Here is a 21,373-nt window from a genome sequence, read left to right on the forward strand (position 1 = left end):
GCTGCAGGTATCCTGTAACATGAGGCCGCACTGAGCATGTTTGCTAATAAACAAGAAAGTGTTTTAGGATGAAAATCTACAAATTAATCCACACATTTCACCTGACAGATAAAGATTTCTGTATGCCTCAGGGTTCAAGTTAAATATTCTGAATAAGCAGATACCCTGTTTGGAAATGTACAGCTCATTTTTAGGAGAGAATGATAGTTTGACTAAATATCACAGTTACTTACTGTTGTTGTCACCACAGATAGTATCATTTATATAATTATACAGTTCAGTTAACCACAACCTTCATATACACTTCTGTTTACTTTTTCTCAGGAAGGGGTCTCACCCACCATCACTACATTATGACTCACTATCTCTTGCTTTTTCTTCACAATACACGCGCACACACACACAAACATTCATTCTCCTTGTTTCTTCCTCTACAGTATTGTGATTTATCATTTTTTGTGTGTATGTGGCTGCTTGTCTCCTTCATGGTTTTTATCATGTTGCGTTGGATTTTACATTAAAGTCTTCATGTTAACGGGCTCCATGCAATAGCACAAAGTCAAAGGCCTGTGTCTGACATTAATGTTAAGTCCTCTTTTTAATTTCACTAAAGCTCTTATGCTGCAGACACTCAGCACACACACACACACGCATCGACACTTCTTATGACCAGGGTTTCCACATGGGGTGGTGCGATGTCAGAAGGTATAAATGCCTGCTGAGCGCTCACACAGTGAAAGGAAGGTGTGCAGACAGTCAGACAGAAGTGTGACTCAGTTGTCTGGGATTACTGAGGATCATAAAGGCAATGTCGCAGAGAGAAAACATCATACTGTGCTAGACATTCCAGCATCAAGTTAAACAATTTCTCTTTTGTTTGAAATTTGACTTGTGTACAGTGTTTTTGAAACTGCTAAACATGCGAGTGTGTGAGTCAAACACTGTGCTGAAAGAAACATCTCCATGTGGAATGAGCTGTGCTGACATGAGGACAGATGTCTTTGTTACAGGGCAAGATGACTTGTTTTGGCAGCGCATTATAAACGTCAGCTGGTTGGCTGGTCAAGGCACATCTTACAGCCAAAATGCTGGAGATATAAATAAGAGAAAAGCACTGTGCAGTGACTGATAGTGAATTGCAAAATGATGGCAGGCACACAAATTTGTAAAAACTTGTTTCACATGGCACAGGCATTGCTATGCATTGAACATCCTCCCCTCTGCTCTGCTCTATTCTTACATGGAATGATGCATGTAACTGAAATTAAATTCCTTCTTATTCTCTTTAAAAAGGTCTACAGTTTCCATCTTTATGTTTGTGTTAATATCCTTCAATGCATAATGAATAAAACCTGCATGTAGATAACCATAAGAAAGCTGCAAAGACCAAAATAAGTGCCTTTCAAAAACAGAATCCTCAAAATTCAAGCATTTTCAGTCATGCTAGCGGCATGCCCATAGGGATGGATCCACGACTTTTGACATGTAATTTAGAACAGATATTTATGGAGCCCACGGGCTAAATTCTATTGACTTTGGTGATCACCTAACTTATTTTTTTAGCTTCAGCAGCAAGTTACTTTAATTTATCCAGTGAAAATCTACTAGATGGACTGGCACAGATGTTCATGGTCCCCAGAGGATGTATCCTAATTACACTGCTGATCCCCTGACTTTTCCTGTAGAGCCACTGTGAGGTTGAAGTTTGAGTGAAATGTCTTGACAACTATCACATGTAGACCTATTGTTGTAAAAGCACAAACATTCATGTTACCCCCAAAATTAATTGTAATAACTTTGGGTAACTGCTGAACTAGTGACATTACCATGCAACTCAACTGTAGTTTGTGTTTAGTGCTGATTACCAAACGTTAGCATGCTAGCACACTAAACTAAGATGGTGAACATGGTAAACGTGATACCTGCTAAAGATCAACATCAAAATGTTTGCGTGCTGACATTAGTATTTAGCTCAAAGCACTGCTGTGCCCAAGTACAGCCTCACACAGTGGCTTGAATGGTTGGAGAGTCAAAGTGTTGTTTGCAACGACAAACACCTGCATGCTGACCTGCGTGGTCAGCTTTTTGTTTTGCAGACATCTTTGTTCCATTTATAATTTAACACCGTAAGTGCTTCAAAATGGAAAGTGTACAATAAAGTATTATTTAATTCCTACTTTTTTCCTCCAAAGCAAAGGCAGACCTTCATCAAACCCAGTGTATTAAGGTACAAAAATTACTACCTGAAATTCTAATAGGTCACTTTGAGCACACAGCCATAAAACAGATGGAGCCACATGTCAAGTTTAGTCTAAATGGTTGCAGGAACCGAGGAAGGGAATTGGCCATGGCAAAAGGAACAGGAAGGAAATCAACCATGGTGGTCTGGATCATTTAGAGCTATTACAGCAAGAAGAACAGCATCTGTACAACCAGCGGGTTGCATACCGTGTCAGTATGAGTGAAGTGAGGGATTCGGATCCATATGCGTAAAAAACGGCCTTGACGCTGCACTAGTAAGGGACTTGGGGGATTTCACACTCTGTTTAATGTTCACTGTGACTAGACGTGATGGACACTTACTGATAAAATCTAAAGTAGTCTGTCTGACTGTGTGATCTTGTCTGGAATCAAATCTGTAATTCATGCTGGAAGGAAATAAATGCTTTCTTTTGGAATATTAAGTAAGTGTAAAACCTGAAATAGTTTAATGATCTAAATGATCATTAAACTGTTCTCACAATGATGATACACGTTTAAAAGGTCCTACAAAATATGTGAGTTAAAAATAAAATCTTTTACGACTCTGACTGCTGCACTACACAGCTCATCATACCTCACTCCTCTCTACCCTCTCCTGTGTCTCACGTGGTATATAAAATATTCATATCAAAGTCTCACACATGCTGCGCAAAAAACATGGTGTGCTTCACACGCAATAAAAAAAGGCAACCATTAAATTACAAAATAGATAACAATTATAGACATAAGTGGTCTCTGAAAGACAACAGTCACCCTGATATGAATGAATGCCCAGTTTTTTTTTTTGTTTTTTTTTTCTTTTTTCCACAGAGCCTTATCTTAACTTCGGACTATTCTGAATTAATCATCATACTCTAGCATGTTGTAGTGCTGCTTAAGTGCGGTCCATCCTCTCCTGAGTGCCTAACATAAAGATGTCCTATAGAAGACAGTGGGGGATACCCTGCTTGTCAAGAAATGGCTTAGAGACATTCTGAAACCACAAGATACACATGCAAAACACATTGGACCCAATCTCTGCTGCACTGATTTAAGCTCTGGCGCCTTCACTTCTGACAATTCCTGCAGATCCCACGATTACAGCTGGCGCTGCTGCAGACTCATGAATCAATCATCCCAAGATAAAACAGATAAATGCATCCTACGTTAGCTGAGAGGAAGCGAGGGAGAGAGACAGTTGGAGAGAGGGAGAGGGAGATGAGGATCAGGATGTGGTGTTGAAGGATAAGATGGCTTCCTTGGATAATGAAAACAAGAGTACCATTACACAGGTTCCAAGCAGACCTGTACATTACAGTTGGAGGGATGGGACACTAAAAACCACCCGATTGAATCAGGGAGGCAGATGGATTTACCATCCCTTCCGTAACTTCATTTGGAAGCTAATTGAATCAGCATACTAGCTGCAGGGAAACTGAATAAAACAGAGCAAAGAAAGAGCTACATTGGACAGGATTAAAATGAGGCTCTGATGATAATGCCTTAATGAAATTTACATCAGGCATGTTTTCAAATTAGTGTGGATTCTTTCTAAAATTCTTCTTGAATTCTTGGATAATGGTCAGAAGATGATTGAATTAGCAATAGCTGCGGGCAGAATTTCTGAAGCAACATACTGTACTTATGTCTATTCAAATTAGAATAAATTTTGTATTACAGAGTCTCTAACTAGGTAGTGAACATTTAGATATCCGGTGTCAGACGGGCCCCAGAGGACATGTGTCTCCATGTCAGACGGATAATGACTCACAACAATCCCCCTTAACATTATCCTCCATACTCTAAAAACTTGCCAAGTCTTATTATCATGCACACTGTGCATGGCTACGTGGTGCAAATTTGATCTCGCCTTTCTGAAACTGGACTGGCACATCTGCAAAAGCAAGTGCTGGCTGAGGAATTTGCAGTCATGGCTACATCTGTTATCCTGGCTTCCAAGTTTTGTATCAGTGGGCAGTGCCACAGCTCAGATCTTGTCAACAAAGACGTAGCCGTATATCTGATAACAGAAGGAAGCAGGGATGCAACTTGGCGTTAAAACTACAAAACTGTTCAACTTGTTTTGCTTTTATCTACACTGACAAATTGTTGGCTCAGTTGAAAATCTATGTCTCAGTTTCTACCATTGTTGTGCTGGATAACAAACAGTGTCATGATAACACCTCTGAAGGTTGAATCGGGATGAAATTCACATACACAGAAGTGTAGCCGGACAGATTAGAAGGTATGCTCGAGCCAGTATTTCATAAATTTCATACTTTTTTCAGCATCACAGCTGTAGCTAAATGGTTGTGTGCCTCTCGCTGATTGCAACAGAAACCACCTGGAGACGTTGTCCCTCTAACATTCTGTTTCTTTAATTAGTTCAGCAAGAATACTTGGCTGCAGGTGCTGTTCCTATTAATTCAGCTATGCGTGTTAGAGTAGTAGGACAAATAATGATAAAACAGCGAACAGCCGGTAGAATAAAGGATGTATTTTGTGTGATTAGAACTTTGAATAGTCAGATCTGCAGGGACAATTGCCTTTATCTGTTTTCAACAAGATCAATATAGTAGGACAGTAATATAAATGCTGGATTTAAGATGATACCCTCCGTATGATGCCTAACAATTCATGGTTGTAAGGACTGTGGGGGGGGGGGGGGGGGGGGGGTGTCAAGCTTGAAGGACACAGAAGACGGCTCACCCTCGAAAGTCCCCAGTAAAGTCTTACTGTCCATTTCCCCATGCAAGTAATTTCAACAAAGTACTAGTCTCTTGTTCTTGAAATAAAGACATGATCACTGCTACTCCAGATGATCAAAATCCCTCTTAAATCCTTTCATGCAACAACGCCTTTACGCTCTCTGAGGCAGCTTTTCCGTTTTTAGAAAGGACACGCTTCATCTTTGCTGCATAAACACTCTCGAAAAGATGATAGTTTCAATGGGACAAATTAAAGCCATTCTTCTCTGTGGATGGATGAAACAAACACCCAGCTAATTCTATTGATTAAAAGAAATAGTTTGTTGTGAGCAGAGCTGTATTTGAGGTAGCAATTTGATTAGGAAGCTGTGCTCGGCAAAATTGGTGTAATGATAATACCCGGTTTGATTACAACAAATGCACACTCACAGGCACTGAGCAGGAATCAATCTTGTATTATGTCGACTTATTGTTCCCTCTAGCCTGTACTCCACATGGGGACAATGCTCTACGTTAAGTGTCACCACGCACTGAAGCTTTAGTAACCATTGGAAAACAGCTGGGGTAATTAGCTTGTTTAGTATATTAATTTATGCAATTTGAATTACACTATTAGATAATTACACTTTTGGAAGTATGAATTACACTGTTAAATAAAACATACTTTAAAATGTTTACAGTGTGATGAACACTTTATAACACAACTAAACCGAATTGCTGAAAAGTGAATGATGGAAAGTATTGGAAACACACGACTGATACTGAAACTGATTCACCATGTTAGCTGTCAATAATCACTTCACTTATTCTGGTTTAGCACTGTATTTAATGTCTCGAGTTTGTGTTTGTGTCAATCCAAAATCCACAAAGAACTTTTTCCCATGATAGACCAAATCACTCTGTCAGTCCCTGTTTCTTCTAGACTGTAATGAACTGGACAAATGGATTTTGCCAAAGTCAGGGTATAAATTGCTGCAACCCAGTTCTGTCATACAGTTTTCTGAGGATTGCAAACTTCTACCACCAGAATGTCCACTTTTGTGGCAGTGCCATTTATTGTTCTAACATCCTATTCACACCTGGACTCTTGAGGCAGTGTGTCAGTGTGTCACCCTGACCATCATGGTAGTCATCATGTTAGAAGCTCCATTAGTTTGCATGCTGCTCTAACCAACTGTCACCAGTGGAAAGAAACTATGATGATGGCAATCAAGAAATGCATGCAGGTAAACTGAGGCTAGAGTAATAACACTGGCAGGAGGCTGTCGATGGTTCCTGCCAGTGTTATTACAGCGATGACTGTGATAGGTCACATTACTTATGTCTCTCCACTTGTCTTTGTGGATCAAACTCATCACAAAGCTCGCGTCTGTCTCTGGTGTTCGTTCTTTCCCTTGTTCAGTGTCCTTGCTGATTCTCCAATTGTAGTGCGCTTCATTTATAGTCTCCCACTCTTCTTTCTCCTTGGTCCTGTGTGTTCCAGCAGAGAGACACTTTCCCCCCGTGTGCCACGCAGTGCCTTACCTGCTAAGCTGCCACAATTTACCTCATCAGCAGCTGCCTATGCAAACCTCTGCTCTCACGGTAGTCATTTGCTTAATTGTTATGTGTGCCCTGCTCTGCATTTGTTAGTCTACATTTACTCAAGTTCCTGGGATACTGTGATTTTACTGCACTGCCTTCATTAAAAAAACAGCTACGTTCTAATCCTGCCTGCAGCTGAGTGTTTTCATTCGTGTTCCTACTCTTCTTCAAACCAAGCAGCAACAACCATATCACTGTTTTTTTTTTCTTACATTGTTGGTTAAGCCTCTCTAATACAGTGGAAACATCCACTTTGTTCACCTATGTAGAACATGAAAATTATAGAAATCCTGAATTTGTGTCTTAGTATTCACAGATCCTGATGACAAAGGTGAACTTGTATGTAAAAATGCTACGTGCAGGCCTTTGGTCCACTTATCCGCGATGACTTAAATTACCTGGTCAGGCATGTAAATGACATGTCAGCACAATAGGATGTCATGCTACAGCTGCATTACTGCATTATCCAGATTGTGCCCTGACGTGTGACGATGACTGCAACCTGAATTTGACATTAGAACCAATGTATCATTTGTACAGGGGCTACTGTTGTTCTTTCAGAGTTTTCACAGACAGGTTTTAGCTCACTCTGCATCATCAGAGGCAGAGGTGATTATCGGGGTGCCACAGCCACACACCACACATATTTATCATTTTAAGGAGATAATTGAGTGTGAAAACCTTGGAGACAGGGTATAACAAATGAACCACCAGAACGGAATTACTTTCATAGCTTGTTTTGTAACCTTTGCAGGCCACAAATAAATTTAACAAGTTGCAAATGAAGTGATGATTGATCAGTGTCTAAACAAGGCCACATCTACACAGCACCATACAATGTTAAATTACATGTTGTAATGGTGTTTAAAAAAAAACAAAACTATACCTTATCATTTACTGTACAGATGTATATGTATACATGACAAGGAATGTACATGATGGAATTATGTAGGGTATTTATGTGACTGAATTACATTGTACATGGCTTCATGTTACTGTGTTTATGCCTACAAAACAAACACATTTGGCCTTGTTTGCAAAATCCTGGCAAGGGTTCTTGGTCTTAAAAGAGTGCACTGGCAACTCCCACTTGAAACTGGGGAAATAGAGGAAAAAGGGTAATGGGGCTTTCAGACACAACGTGGCATGGTGACAATGACCACTGCGCTCTGCGTAAATCGTGTTGTGCCTCACGGGGCCATAAGGCAGTAGCCAAAAGTGGAGTTACATAGCTGTGCAGTTTCATAGAGAACTAAGCTTTTTCTAAACTGGGAGGGAAAAATGGGGGCAAACAATAATGGAATTACATTTTCACAGACATGAACCGCAACTGTGTGGAAAATATCTGATAGTATTAAGAACCTTAACTCTAACATACACTATATTGCACCTACATGGCAATGGTTGTATCAGGCACCTAAACTGCTTGTTTAGATGCTGCGTGACAGAAAAAGAGATTTTCCTGATATGAAAGAAAACAAGAGTGTGTGGAAACAAGCTTAGTTTTCCTTAGGTGAATGCAATTTGAGACACCTGGGACCCTAGATACGAGATCTTATTTTCAGTAACAATACATTGTTAGTCAGCCAACATCCAGCTCATAGCTAACTATTAAACTGATATCTTTACATGCAGAAGGATTACAAGTCTGTCAGTGCTGAATGGATCAGTGGAGGCATAACACCACAGAATGTGGTGCTCAAATTTGACATACATGCAGATTATTTGAGCAATTTTCTCTTCACACATGAGAAACTTTAGCAAGATGTGTGCATTTGGAGAAGAAGAAACATTACAAAATACAACATTAATTAGTTAGAACATGTTTTTCTGTCTGCAGATTTATTTGGCTTCACTGTGTGCAAAGGCATCCATTCCCTGCACAATACTCAGTGCACCCAGCGTAGCTACTGTACAGAGTTGAGCTCTTCTTTTTTTTTTTTTTTTACTTTGAAAAGCTGATGTTCTCAAATTTGGTCTCAGATCAATGTCAACATGTCATTACACAGTGGAAACTTATTCAAGGTATATAATATAAGGTATATAAATATAACAATGTTTGATGTAATTTTAAGTTTTATTTCAGATATTTAAATACATTTAAATAAATAAATCAAATCATGTGTTGGTTCTTACACTAACACATGATTTGATTTACCTCAAAGCATAGCAACAGGAAATGATAAGTAAGACTAGGTGTGTCACTGGACTATTTGTTCTCTGCAGTTTAGTAGAGAACACAAAACTTATTTCAAATTTTCCTATTCATCACTTTCTGTCAGTGGACATTCCGTGAGAGACACTCTCACTCCATTACAACCTTGTTTATTTCTTTGTTGGAGTAATGTTTACCATAATCCACCAAAAACACTTGCCACAGTCCTGCAACAGTACTTGCCAGAATATTTGGAGTACACAATGTTGCATTAACAGGAAGAGTGAAATTGAAAAGTAGCTGCTGTCTCTGGCTCTTTTTCTTTGCTATGTGGACATGTTAATGTGCACAATTAACTAATCAGCTTATGCCAGCTGGAACACTTGGCAGCTCAGTCTGACAGCTTCAGCTCCTCTCATGAAAACATCTTGAAAGATTCTAGTTCGGCCTCCCTCCCTGTGCAATTTTATCTCCTGCCAGGCTAGAATAACTTCGTGGGCACAAAGTTTAAATTCTGAAGTATTTAGTCTGCTGAAAGCTATGTTCTCAACATGTTAATCAGAATGATGACATTCAAATGATTCATCAAAGGTTTGAGCTGTCAATTGCTATGGTGGACATAATCATTCAGTGGAGCAATGTGCTAATTACTGATTTAAAAAATAATGTATAGTCAGTGACTTGCCAAACATACATACTTAGTGTCTGTCAGTTTTAAAAAAAATCTTTGAAAATGACAAAAGACCCTTTAAAATACTCTGGCAAACAACTAAAATATACATTAAAAACACAAAATGCAGAGAAGAAAAATCCTACTTGCCAAAAAAAGGCTAAAAGACAAAATCTGTGCATCAGCTTATGTACTGAGTAGCACTGTGTGCTATTTGACTAGGATCTTGTCCAGTCCTAAGCATCAAGAAATCCAGTTTGATATTTGGTGTCTGTAAAGAGTTTCCCACTGCTTCCACTCCACAGCAGCGCAGTTGTCTTGATTAATAGGAATACTTAATTTGTCATTAAGGCTGATTAATTCCATTAATCTTTAAGGTTTAAAGTCATTCAGTAATGTCTTTGGGAATCAATTATTTTCCATGGCAACCAGTATAAAGGAGACACTGAGTGTGGGAGTTTAACAAATGCATATAAGATGATCACTAAATATTAAAAACTGGTCAGTTCTAACAGCTGTATCAATATAAATGTGAAACAGCACTCTACAGTACATAACTCTTTATGTCTTCTTTTCAGACGCGTGATATTGTATATGCCTGTGTGTGCAGAAATGGGCCTTGGCAGTGGAAGCCATTGATTTTCTCACAGTGTCTGTATAGCATCTCCCCTTTCCTGCCGGCACAGCATGTAATATGAGACCACAAGTTTTCCTTTACCCACAGCAATCAATTTTGCTTAGCCGTGCTCCCTGGCCTGGATGGGGTCTGGCTAAGTACCTGTCTCCTCCGACACACAGCCCTGCATACCCTCACCCTTGGCAAAAAAGCTTTCAGCGTAATAAAAAACATATCTGACTCAAGACCCAACCAATCTAATAACGGCCAGACAAGTCAGTGTGACTACAGCGCGCTAACTGTGTCCCTGCTAGGGAGGCGGTGTGCGTGGAGCGAGAGTGCAAGAGAAAGGCCAAGAAAACAAAGAAATCCCTCTGATCTTCAGTTCCCTGAGAAGATGATTCACATCACAATTTCTTCAATGCTATCAGTTTTACAGCTTGAAGTAAGATGCGGTTTCTCAGTCTGAAAGCAAAGAACATTTATTGCCTTTTATCTTAAAAGAAAAAAAAATCCAATATATGGGACCATATGTGAGGGCATACTGGGCATGATTGAGTCTGATTGATATGTATCTTGAACTCCCTCAGCCTCTATCAATCTCACGTATTGTTAAGCAGAAAGACTGGGGTGTAAACGTTCACTTAGAGACGTGTCTTGTCCCTTTCAGGAGACATTTTCAGCCATCAGTTACTGTAATGAAAACAAATGGATTGGCCTGGTTTCATAAAGATAGAAAGTCTGGGCTGCAGCCAAAGATAACAGGGCTAAACTCTTCCAACAGAGGCAGTGTGGGTGTGGGACTGAGAAAGACTGGCATGGAAAAAAATAAGATATGACTACCTATTACTGACTGTTTCTAAGAATGATACTGAGAGCTAGCTAATAGAGGTAGGATTTTAAGATACAATTTCATTCAGAACTGACACTGTGCCCATCAATGAAGTCTTTGACTATGAAATATAACTGAATCCATTGGCATGCAATACCATGTACACACCATCAATTACTATGCCAGGGAGGTAAGAGCTAATCCTTTAGCAGAGTGAAAGTCAGCTATCTGCAAGAAGATGGCTGTCTCTTCTTCTTTTCCCTGCTAATATATTGATCAAATCTCTACAGTAGCTGGAACAGATTTGGATCAGATAACATCTTACCTGTAGCCACTGTGACTGGTCACTGTGTCCAGCTGTCCACGCATTGACCTTGCCCTGTTTGTCCAACCGGGCCTTCCCGGGCTCCCAAGTGAACATGTCCATGTTGAGCGTCCTGAAGATGCTGGAGGCCGTGACCTGGTAGTCCTGGATATGGCCCGACTTCATTCCCAGTGGTTCAGAACAGCCTGGCAATAAGAAAAACAGATTTGTTCTAACTGTACTGACTGTACCTAACCCCTCACATCCCCCCAAAAAGAAAGGATATCCTCAGTGCTGTGACCACATAAAAAAAAGGCAGCATGAAACAACTGTGCAGGAGTCTCACTGCAGTGGATTTTGAGATCAGCTCTGATTTTGTGCACACAGCTGGATGAAATAAGCTCAGCTCACTCACCTGTTAGCTCACAACCGAGCAGCTCCATGCGTAAGGTACAGTGCCTCCTGCAGACTTGGGGGTAAATGCGCACGTACTGGGCTTCAATGGGAGGGGTGAAGGAGTTGGCTGATGGAGCGTTGTTATCGACATTTCCTCTGAAAATCTGTTGCAGGGGATGAAATAACAGCAGATGGGGGGCGGGGAGGACGGTGAAGCAGATCAGTTTTGCCGTAATGTAACAGTCTATCTGGCACTGTCTCTAGTGTCTACTCCACACTCAACAAATTGCTGTCATTCAAGGTCAATGAGCTAGAATTACAGGGAAAAATAGACAATTTCTCGCACCATTTGAGCCTGTGATTCATAAGAACAGTGGTGTGTTTTAAATTAGTGCTCCAATTATATAGCCATACCTTCTGGAGTGTTTTATCCAAATGACCTGAGACTGAATCTGACAGAAACTCTCTGATATGAGTGACTGATGTGCTGCTTGTGCGAGGTACAGAAAGACAGGGACAAAGAAAGAGAAAGCAAGGGAAAGACTGAGCAGTGTGTTTCTGCAATACTGGAAATAATTGTGTACAAATTTACATTTGTGCACAATCATGCTTTCTGTATGCCAAATTGTGACAGACAGCTACACGCTTAAAAACAAAAATACAAGACAGGCAAGGAACAAAACCCAGATCACAGACTATTCAATCCCAGGCTTATTGTTCTGTGTAATAAATTTGAGAAGAAGTTTGGAAGTCAGGGTCATTCGGAGCTCGGCCAAATGGAGGACAGCCGTGGTTTGCTGTCAAAAATGATAGAACGCTGTGTGGCCTATTTGGTGGCTGTTCATCCCCAAATAGTATAAAAATTCAATCTAGAAGTCATAAAAGTGGAGGGGGTAAGGGGCAGCAAGATGGGCCCGGTGTGTGCTAGCTAATTAAAAAGCCATCTCATCACGTCCTCCACCCTGCCCTTGACTGAGTGCATAGTCTCATCGCTGTGTGTGCATGTGTACGAGTGTGTGTCTTTGTCTGCGTGTTACAGAGTGAGAAGCTAAAGGGAAAGAGTGGAGAGATGACAATGAGTGTGCATGTCTGTGTTTGTGTGCACATGTGTGTGTCTCACCATATCCTCGTCTTTGCCCTTGACTTTGTATGTTCTCCAGGTCTTCCCGTCATCACTGTAGGCTACCTTGTAAGACTTGACGTACTCTGGGCTGCCGATACGCTTTGCGCCCTGGGTAATTAGGCCAGTGACCCTCATTCTCCTCTGCAGGTTTATCTGTGGAGTCCCAAAAAAAAAAAAAGGTGAAATCAAGAAATTATAGCTACATTTTTAGACACTATAAATTCGTGTATCTGTATCTGTCTGTGTGCTTGAGCACTGTGGGTATGCAAGTCATGGGAATCAATTCACCCCCTTGTATCTTTTCTGTCAGGGCCATCCATCTTATTCAGAAAGTCTGTGATCAAATGGAACATTTAATCAATCCTCACGCTCCAGATCCATTCTGTCAACCCTGTGCAGACTGTCAATATGGTGCCAATGTAAAGTGGCCTGAGAGCCAAGAGGAAAAGAGGGAGAGCTTAGAAAGAGGAAAGTGATGAATGCTTCGATGGATCCTGCTTAGCGCCGACATTGCAGGATCATTATTATCTAAGCACGACGGATGTGTTGCACACCAACGTGAGGTTTGCTTTGACACACTTTTCACTGACAGGTCACACTGAAAAAGTACATTTTAGCAAAATTGCACCTTTTCCGCATATTTGACAAAGAGTCATACATTTAGAAGAATTCTTCCTTGACTGACAGGAGTCTCAGCCTATCACTCTTGTGGTGGGTTGGTGATTCCTCAGTCCTGCCAATCCTCCAACACCTTTGGCAAATTTTCAATAGCCTGCCCTTGATTACAGGATTACAGCAAGGTTCAGCAAGCTATGAGTATCATTACATATGCCGCATCCATGCTTTTCAACAGTCTACGTCTTTAACCCGTCACTGTTGGTTGCCTCACTCGCCCTGTAATTCTGGTGAACATGTATCGAGAAAAAAAAGGAAAAAAAAAGAGAGAGGAGACTCCAGAGTGACAATATGAAGAAGCCTGAGGTGAATAAGGAGTGGTTCTCGCTGGCAAACACACCACTCACTCATAATGCTTTTTTTATAGTGAATTTTAATATGTATATAAGAAAAAGTAGGGCAGGATTACACAAGACAATTTCAGAATTATAATACTGCAACCCACCTTTGATAGTCTGTGACAACTAATACGAAGCAAATAAATGGTGATGACAATTATTCATGAATCATTTTGGCACTACATTCACACCAAGCTGATTCATTTTCAGGAAGAAAGAGACAGTTTGGCTCATCTAGCTCACCCTCTGACAAAATGAAAAAACACAGCTGTCTATTCTTCCACAGCCGCAGAACTGAAGGGCAGCAGTAATACAGTATAGAGTAAGTATTCAGCAAAGGACCATTAACCTGAAAGGGCCAAATCTAAAAAAAAAAAAAAAAAAAAAAAAAAAAAAAATCCCACTGAAAGAGAATTAGAATTACTCCAATGAGTCTGGCTCAAGGTTGCATGTTTTTCTTCATGTCATTTTGATATTGCAAACAAACAAGGTTGTGTTTCAGCTTGTGTTTGTGAAGCTGAAGACAGTTTCTTTTTAAGAACATAAACCATTTTAAAGCTGATCCACCAGAAATGGAAGTCTAACTTCACTGACAATGCGACCATATTCAGGACAGTGTTCCGGGGGCTTGAGCTCATTTTCCGGTACAGAAATGGTGGCATTACTATGAAATAAGGCAATTTACAAGTGAAATATTTGAGAGCAAAAGCTCAAACAGATATGCAGAACCCACTAAGTTATACTCTCCTTTTCTGTTAATGAAAAAGCTCTAAGCTGTGTCTCCTGAGGACATTAGAGATTAGAGTATTGGCTCTTACGGATCCAGAAAAGAACTGTTTATGTTCACTGACCTTGTCTGAAATGTCAAAAACTAGGGGAGTAATGTATAATAATTCTATTGCAGCATGGATTTCTTCACTAATTTCCATTTGTAGCGACAAGACTCAATTACACATATTTTTTTTTACACATACTTAAACCAACGTATCAAGTTAATTATACATAAGGACCCCTCTTAGAGCTCTGAGAGCTGCAATGACCCACTCTTTCTCATTCACAGCATTTCTTGGCTCTTCTCAATTTTCTCCATAGAGATAGATACTTCTCACACTAATTAGAGGCCCTGTCGCTAAAAGGCCGCTGCCTGGGTAATTGGGGTGATCCCTCACATTTTTAATGACCACTCAGAAACACACCTCTGTCACTTAAGCGCTAATAGTGATGCATTTATTTGTTTGAGTGAGGCATCGTTGGAAACATCCTGCGTGTGCAGACCTTTGTCTACAGAGTTATATGTGTCAGTCTGAAGGAAAATGTCTCACTGTGAGAGATAATTAACCTAAATTGCTTGAAATGCACCCAGGGGTGTATGAACATTACACTGACAAACATAAATAACACCACAGCAAGTCCGTAACATGATTGTGTGAACCAAAAACAGTTATGAATTTGTTTCTCGATATACCATTTTTCTATATGTCACCATTGCGGTTGCAATGAGGCTGGCTTCTTTCAGAATTTTCACAGTACATCTCCATGAAAGGACAAAATTACGCACATTTTTCACACATTTTTCCAAAATCAGTATTATGCTGAAAGAACATAGTTTGAGAATTGTGTGTCCTTAGGAGGTCTGTGCACTCTGTAAGACTTACTAAAAAAATAAAGTTTAGAGTGAACTCTTACCCTTTCACCCTTTCCTTTTTCTTTGACACACACAGTATCTTGCGTCTGAAGTGCTCTGGGTAAAAATGCATGAGCCTCTGCAAAAACTTCTGCATCAAACCATTTCTGTTCTCGAACTTCATTTGCAACACAAAGAAAATAACCACTTGTTTTCATGGTGTGATTTAACCTGTTTTCTCTCAGAAAGATTTTCACTGCTGTGAGAAAATGTTCCGTTTGTAACCCTCAGCAGCATCCTGGAACTGACTATTTCCTGTAGCTGTAATTATACACATACTACCTGGAAGCTTCCTCAATATCCGTGGAACTGTTTTCCTATAGTAAGTCTTACAAAATTATCAGCTACTTTAGGCCATGGCGCTACTGACAAACATGTCTTTGATTTCCTGTTGGTCCTTTCAGATCACAGGTATGGTTATAATGATAGCAGCAAAAAATAACTGTAACAAGGCGAACAAAGCTGAAGACTGCATTAAGATGATTTTTGGGTCAAGTGTGGCTCTGAGGAACTGTAATGGCCAATTTTTCATTATTTTACAACATTTTGTAGACAAAAAAACATTGAGTGAAAACAATGAAATAATTACGAAATGAAAATAACTATTAGATTCAGCCCTAATCATGACTAAGACTTCAATTTTTCATCTCAAATGCTTATTCTGTAGTGCTGCTGTTAGGGACTGCTTCACTAACTTACGTCATGTTACAGTAAATCAGAACATGAAAGTCCTCTGCTAAACAATGAAGAAAAACATCAAATAACTTTTTTATACTTTCCATTAAATTCTCTCAACGGCTCATTAGGCCCTATTTAAACAGGAGAAAACACATTTATTTACAGCAACAGCCGTCGGGTGAAAATGGAACTGACTACACAGTGGCTAACTTCCAGTCATTTATACTGATAGGGCCGCTAAGTATTACTAAATATAATCATACCAACAAGCAAGACCTCACATGCACATACGTGTATAAAGGTGAAGAGCATATAAAGTGAAAAGATACCCTGTGTGATTGCACACTGAGATCAAAACTGTTGAGGGAATTACAGTGGTATTGTAACAATTAGACTGTCCTTGAAACCACATAATAGCCCGATGGCACTGTTGTGTAAAAAAAAATAGTATGTGAGTGCGTACTGTACTCACACTCAAACACATACACACATTTGAAGTCTTTCATTGTGCTGTCTTTATCTACTACACATATGCGCAGACATAAGGTACATATTCAGATTACATTGTTTTTCTCTTTCTTTTTGGTTTATTCATATGATGTTTGGTGTGTAAGGTAACCAAATCATATGCTCTGTATATTGGACCTAACCACAGTCATTCACATGTAAGAGAAAGTCTGAGGTATAAGTGACTCTCAGTGAGAGTGGCCACTCAACCAATATCCCTCCTAGAGCACAAACAAAGCACGCTATTGGTCATTTGAACCTCACAAAGGTTGAAATAATTTTAAATGGTTTGAACTAAAAGCCCAAAACTAAACAACACTGACATGTTGCGGCAGGACCAGAAATTGGAAGGGCCCACCACTGTCAGCGATTATAAGCAGTTCTCCCTGGGAATAGATGGCCACCACAGCGATGTTAGAGACTCATATATTACTCACACTATACATCAGGTTAAATCTCTCAGCGCTAAAGGTACTGCATCAAGTTTAGGCCTGAGAACCTGAACTCATTTTTTATCTAAGAATAACTCTGGTGGGAAATCTGAGAGCATTAAGTCCAAAAGTGTTCTGCAAAAATGCAGAAACACTTTTTTTTTCTTTACTGCAGCGTATGTATCCAATGGCTTTATTCAATTACTGTTCCTTGCTGCCATGCTGTGATTACAAAATAAACTGACAGAAAAGCATCTGTCGAGGTCACATTTCAACCACATAACAGAATGTTGAATGTTTTAATAACTAAGGTTACACTGGAATGAAAAGGGAAAAGATCCCCTGACAGACACAGAATATAGATACACATACACATATGAGGCACATGCCAGCAAATGTGAGCACAGTGATGGAGATCTGCATCAGAACATTATTTCATAACTGTACAGCTTACATTAAATTATGTATAGACCCTCTTAGCCATCACAAGTGATTAGGATTGTTTCATTCATCCAACACAGTCCAGCTGGCTGGAGCTATATTTTGGTGATATTGGTCAGACAAGCAGCATATTTCCCTTGAGTGTTCAAATGCAATTTTATGTGTGAGGTGGTAGTGGCGAGGCAGTGGAAAACTGATATTCTCACAGTACGTAGATGTGTGAACGGTGGCGAGCTCACACGCACGTACAATTCACAAACATGTAAACTGACATAAACACAAACAAACACATTTACAGTGTTTGCATGCTCTGTCTCCAGCTGTATGATGTATTATTCAAAGTATGTTGCTCTATGTTTGATTCATTTGTTGTGGTTTAGGAGGAAAAGAGCTGAAACTTTGGCTGACATCCAAAGTTACACACCGCACAAGAGAAAACCTTACAAATAGCCAGACAAATCCGATCCCCATCCTGATAGGGCTGTCATCTGTCAGTGCAACCTGTTTCACATGACAGACATGCTAACACAGTCATGCCACATCGCTCTGCACAACAAAAGCACACCACCGACTCCTTAGCATAATCCCAAAACACTGACATGACTGTACACCTCTGTACTCACGTCCCAATTATCCAGACCCCTCTGTAGAAACACACAGTGCCTACAGCATCCCGTGCAACATCCCACATGGCATCATTAAAGTCAAACAAACCGCCTGAATGTTTTATGTTCCGTTCTCTTCACCCTCTCGATGTACCAGGCTCCTTTTCTCTCACTCATGTTGGTTGTTTCTTTGACTCTCTCTCTCTCTCTCTGTCTTTTTCCTTTTTTACAAATCCATTTTTGCCCTGTCTTACTAGTCTTACTATTCTCTTGTTGTTAGGTACAGCTCCATTTTCTCCATCACGCTGTCAAGGTGTAGCATGTTTTTCTATTACATTTTGTTTACGGTTCACTGTCTGTGCATCATGTATCTGATAACAGCTCACTTCAAAGGTTGCTTTCAGCATTTCTGTCATCACAGAAGTGAGTCCGGTGTAAAAGAAATGTAACAAACACAAAAAAACCCCTTTTTTTCCTGTAAAAGTTAATTAATTAAATAGCTGTGGAATTCCTGTGAAATCTGTGGGACTGGACCAAGCCTTGGAAGAGAACTAGAGTTGAGGGCAAATTTATATACCATAGCTATACATCATCTGAGAGTTGTTTTATATGCCACAGCCGTTTCAGTGCAGGGTCTTGATGTATGACTATTTGCTCGACATAAATCCAGAGCATCAGTTACAGACCTACACAGGTCTGTGTTCATACACCAGATCATCTCAGGTGAGGAAGGTGCAGAGGCTTCAACATTTATCATTTACATAATTGCGTGTTGCAATGAGACTTACTATACAACAATGGTTGAAATTCTGCAACACCACACGTGGGGAATGATCATTTAGGATTAAAACAGGTGCAGAAATAAGAGCCCAGGGGTCTTGGCAGGGTGAGATTGGCAAGGACTGAAGCTTGAGATGTGACTGAAGAAATAATTCAGGACCACCAGGCAATCTATCATATTGATCCAACTATGTAGCTCTTTCACAATAAGCACTGACTAATGGCACAGCAGGAAGGTTAACTTTAACAAAGCCTAAGTAAAAGGAGAGCTGAATGAATTATTGTTTTGCTTCTGTAAACATCTAATCTAATTCTTTTCATTTCACAAATCACAGGTTGTTATAGATGAAGGCCCTTAGGTGGTAATTGAAGCAATGTTTTACAAAAGGACAAGAAGAGGCACTGAATTTGTGAAGCTGAATTCAAGCTTTTTTTTAAAATGAATAACAGGGACATTACTGCTGAGTGTTGTGCAAATCTATAGATCAGATCTCTCTCTTGACAGCACAGTGATAACATCATAATTTACACAAGACATATGAAAGTGTCAGTGCGTTGAATAATTCCAACAATGTGCACCGTAGTTTTGTTCTGGGACTCTCTATTGCCAAAAACTTAATTTATGACACTAAATACAGCATACGAACCCATGCAGCTATGACCATGGGAATGTCACGGTTAAACGTGAAAACAAGAGATGACACACAGTTGAGTAACTGTTAACAATTCATCACCACAAAGTGAGACACCCCAGCCACTAACTGAAAACAGTTAGGCCGGTTCACATTGTTCCTCACACTCGACTTCACCTGCATCTGTTCTGTCCCCAGCTCACACTTTTATGGCTCTTTATTACCAGTAAGCGAGCCATCAATTTTACAGTATGTATAATTAATTCTGAAGTTAAAACTGTTGCCTTTTCACAGTCAAAGTTTATGCAAACCGTCAACTACAACCAAGTGTTGTTATATGGCAGGGAACTTTTAGTAAAACTGTTTAAAGTCCCAACAAATTAAGATTGTGTCTGTGTCTTAATCTGTTTGTGTCTGGTCCTGGCCGGGGCTTTGCGTAACACCTGGCCTGTGACTGTGCTTTACCTGGATCCATGGCCATCTGTCATTTTCGGCAGCAGTCCAGGCATTGACCAGGCCCTTCTTGTTGAGGCGTGCAAAGTACGGGTACCACTTCTGCAAGCCAAAGAGAGCGCGGTGGGTGGAAGAGGCTGTTATCTGTTGGTTGGAGATTATACCGCCCTCCATGCCCAGTGGTCCAGAGCATTCTGAGTGAAGAGAGGGAGAAAGAGACAGATCATCCTTCATATAATTCGAGCACTCAAAAATGTGTGCAGCTTAGTTCATGGAATGCATTTATATTTTCAAAAATACCACAAAGACCACACTTTGTAATGTCATTTCGTCCTCCACATCTTGCTTCATTTTTCTCTTCACTGTCTGCACATCAGAGTCAATATCCTTGTTTATCTCTCACTCTCAGACATGAAAACCTCAGCATCCTCCACTACAACCGGAAACAGCCATTAAAATTGTAACTTTTTTTTTTTTTCATTTTTAGTCATAGCTTTGTGGCACCCTCCTATGATAACCTTTCCTTTTTGAGGTCATCATCGCTTTGTTCACCCTGACTCCTTTCTCTCCCACTGTGATTATTGCTTTAATTCATCACAAGAAAACTTCAAATGTTTCCATTATGGCAAAAATAGGGAGAGGACTCCCCTCTGTCTCCATGCTGTCCCCATCTGAGGGACTAGCAGGTTGCTCCTCCATCAATAATAGAGCACTCAAGCTTCCTCCTCCCAAGGAGCTGGGGCCAGTTCTGGACAGCATCATCCCCAAAGTCAACAAGATTTGTGACAGCTTTAAATATCCTACAGGCTGCAGCATTTAAGTGGGGAGGCATGACAGTGACTGGAAAGCACTGTCCTTTCTTCTTAAAGCGGCTTCTTTTCCCTCTTAATCCTAACTGGTAAATCCAGGCAGACTGAGAGCATTTTAATAGACATACCTGTGGTGAAAGGGATTCTGGCAATGTTTATCCAATAGAGAATTTATTGTTCTCCAAAACAAGTACTTCTTTGTGTTTCCATTAAAAAAAAAGACTATTGGGAAATTACATAATAACAGAAACACATGAGAATTGAAACACAATGTAGAAAACAGATGGGAAGGGGGCATGTATCCATATGGTATGTTAGAAAACCATAGCACATATCACAACATAAAATTTTACTCTTTTTAAGTCTTAAAAAGTTGCCAATGCTCCCCAAATGATGGTTTCCTCATTGCTCATTTACACACAAAACATCTGGTTTTCTATCAAAATCAGATTTTGTGAGATTTAGCCAGCACCAGGAAGGATTCAGTTAGGATGTGAAATGCATGCAAATTGTATACTTTGCCCCCACCACTATAAGCTAAAGCCTGTGGAAAGGAATCATCACAGAGGACTCGGTTGTCTCAAGAAAACAACTTAAACAGTTCAACTGCCTTTGTTTGAGTTATTGTTCAAAACAGCTGTGGGATACTGCCACCAAAATGAATCAGATGTGACCGCAGATCTTCAGAATCCTTCATCCTGAATAAATTGT

General features: G+C 40.0%; 1 protein-coding gene across 4 annotated transcripts in view; it reads right to left on the reverse strand.

Annotated features, from left to right (window-relative positions):
• Positions 1-21,373, reverse strand: part of LOC121184567 (EGF-like repeat and discoidin I-like domain-containing protein 3) — a 101,095-nt gene that overhangs the window by 13,223 nt on the left and 66,499 nt on the right. For all 4 annotated transcript variants that reach the window (XM_041042332.1, XM_041042331.1, XM_041042330.1 and 1 more), the window contains 4 exons: positions 19,866-20,047; positions 12,627-12,782; positions 11,526-11,670; positions 11,132-11,316 (listed from right to left, as the gene is read on the reverse strand). In XM_041042332.1, coding sequence (XP_040898266.1) covers positions 11,132-11,316; positions 11,526-11,670; positions 12,627-12,782; positions 19,866-20,047 — 668 coding nt within the window. The remainder of the gene's footprint in view (positions 1-11,131; positions 11,317-11,525; positions 11,671-12,626; positions 12,783-19,865; positions 20,048-21,373) is intronic.

Source organism: Toxotes jaculatrix, chromosome 7 (genome assembly GCF_017976425.1).
Source record: "Toxotes jaculatrix isolate fToxJac2 chromosome 7, fToxJac2.pri, whole genome shotgun sequence".
NCBI classification, from domain to species: Eukaryota; Metazoa; Chordata; class Actinopteri; family Toxotidae; genus Toxotes; species Toxotes jaculatrix.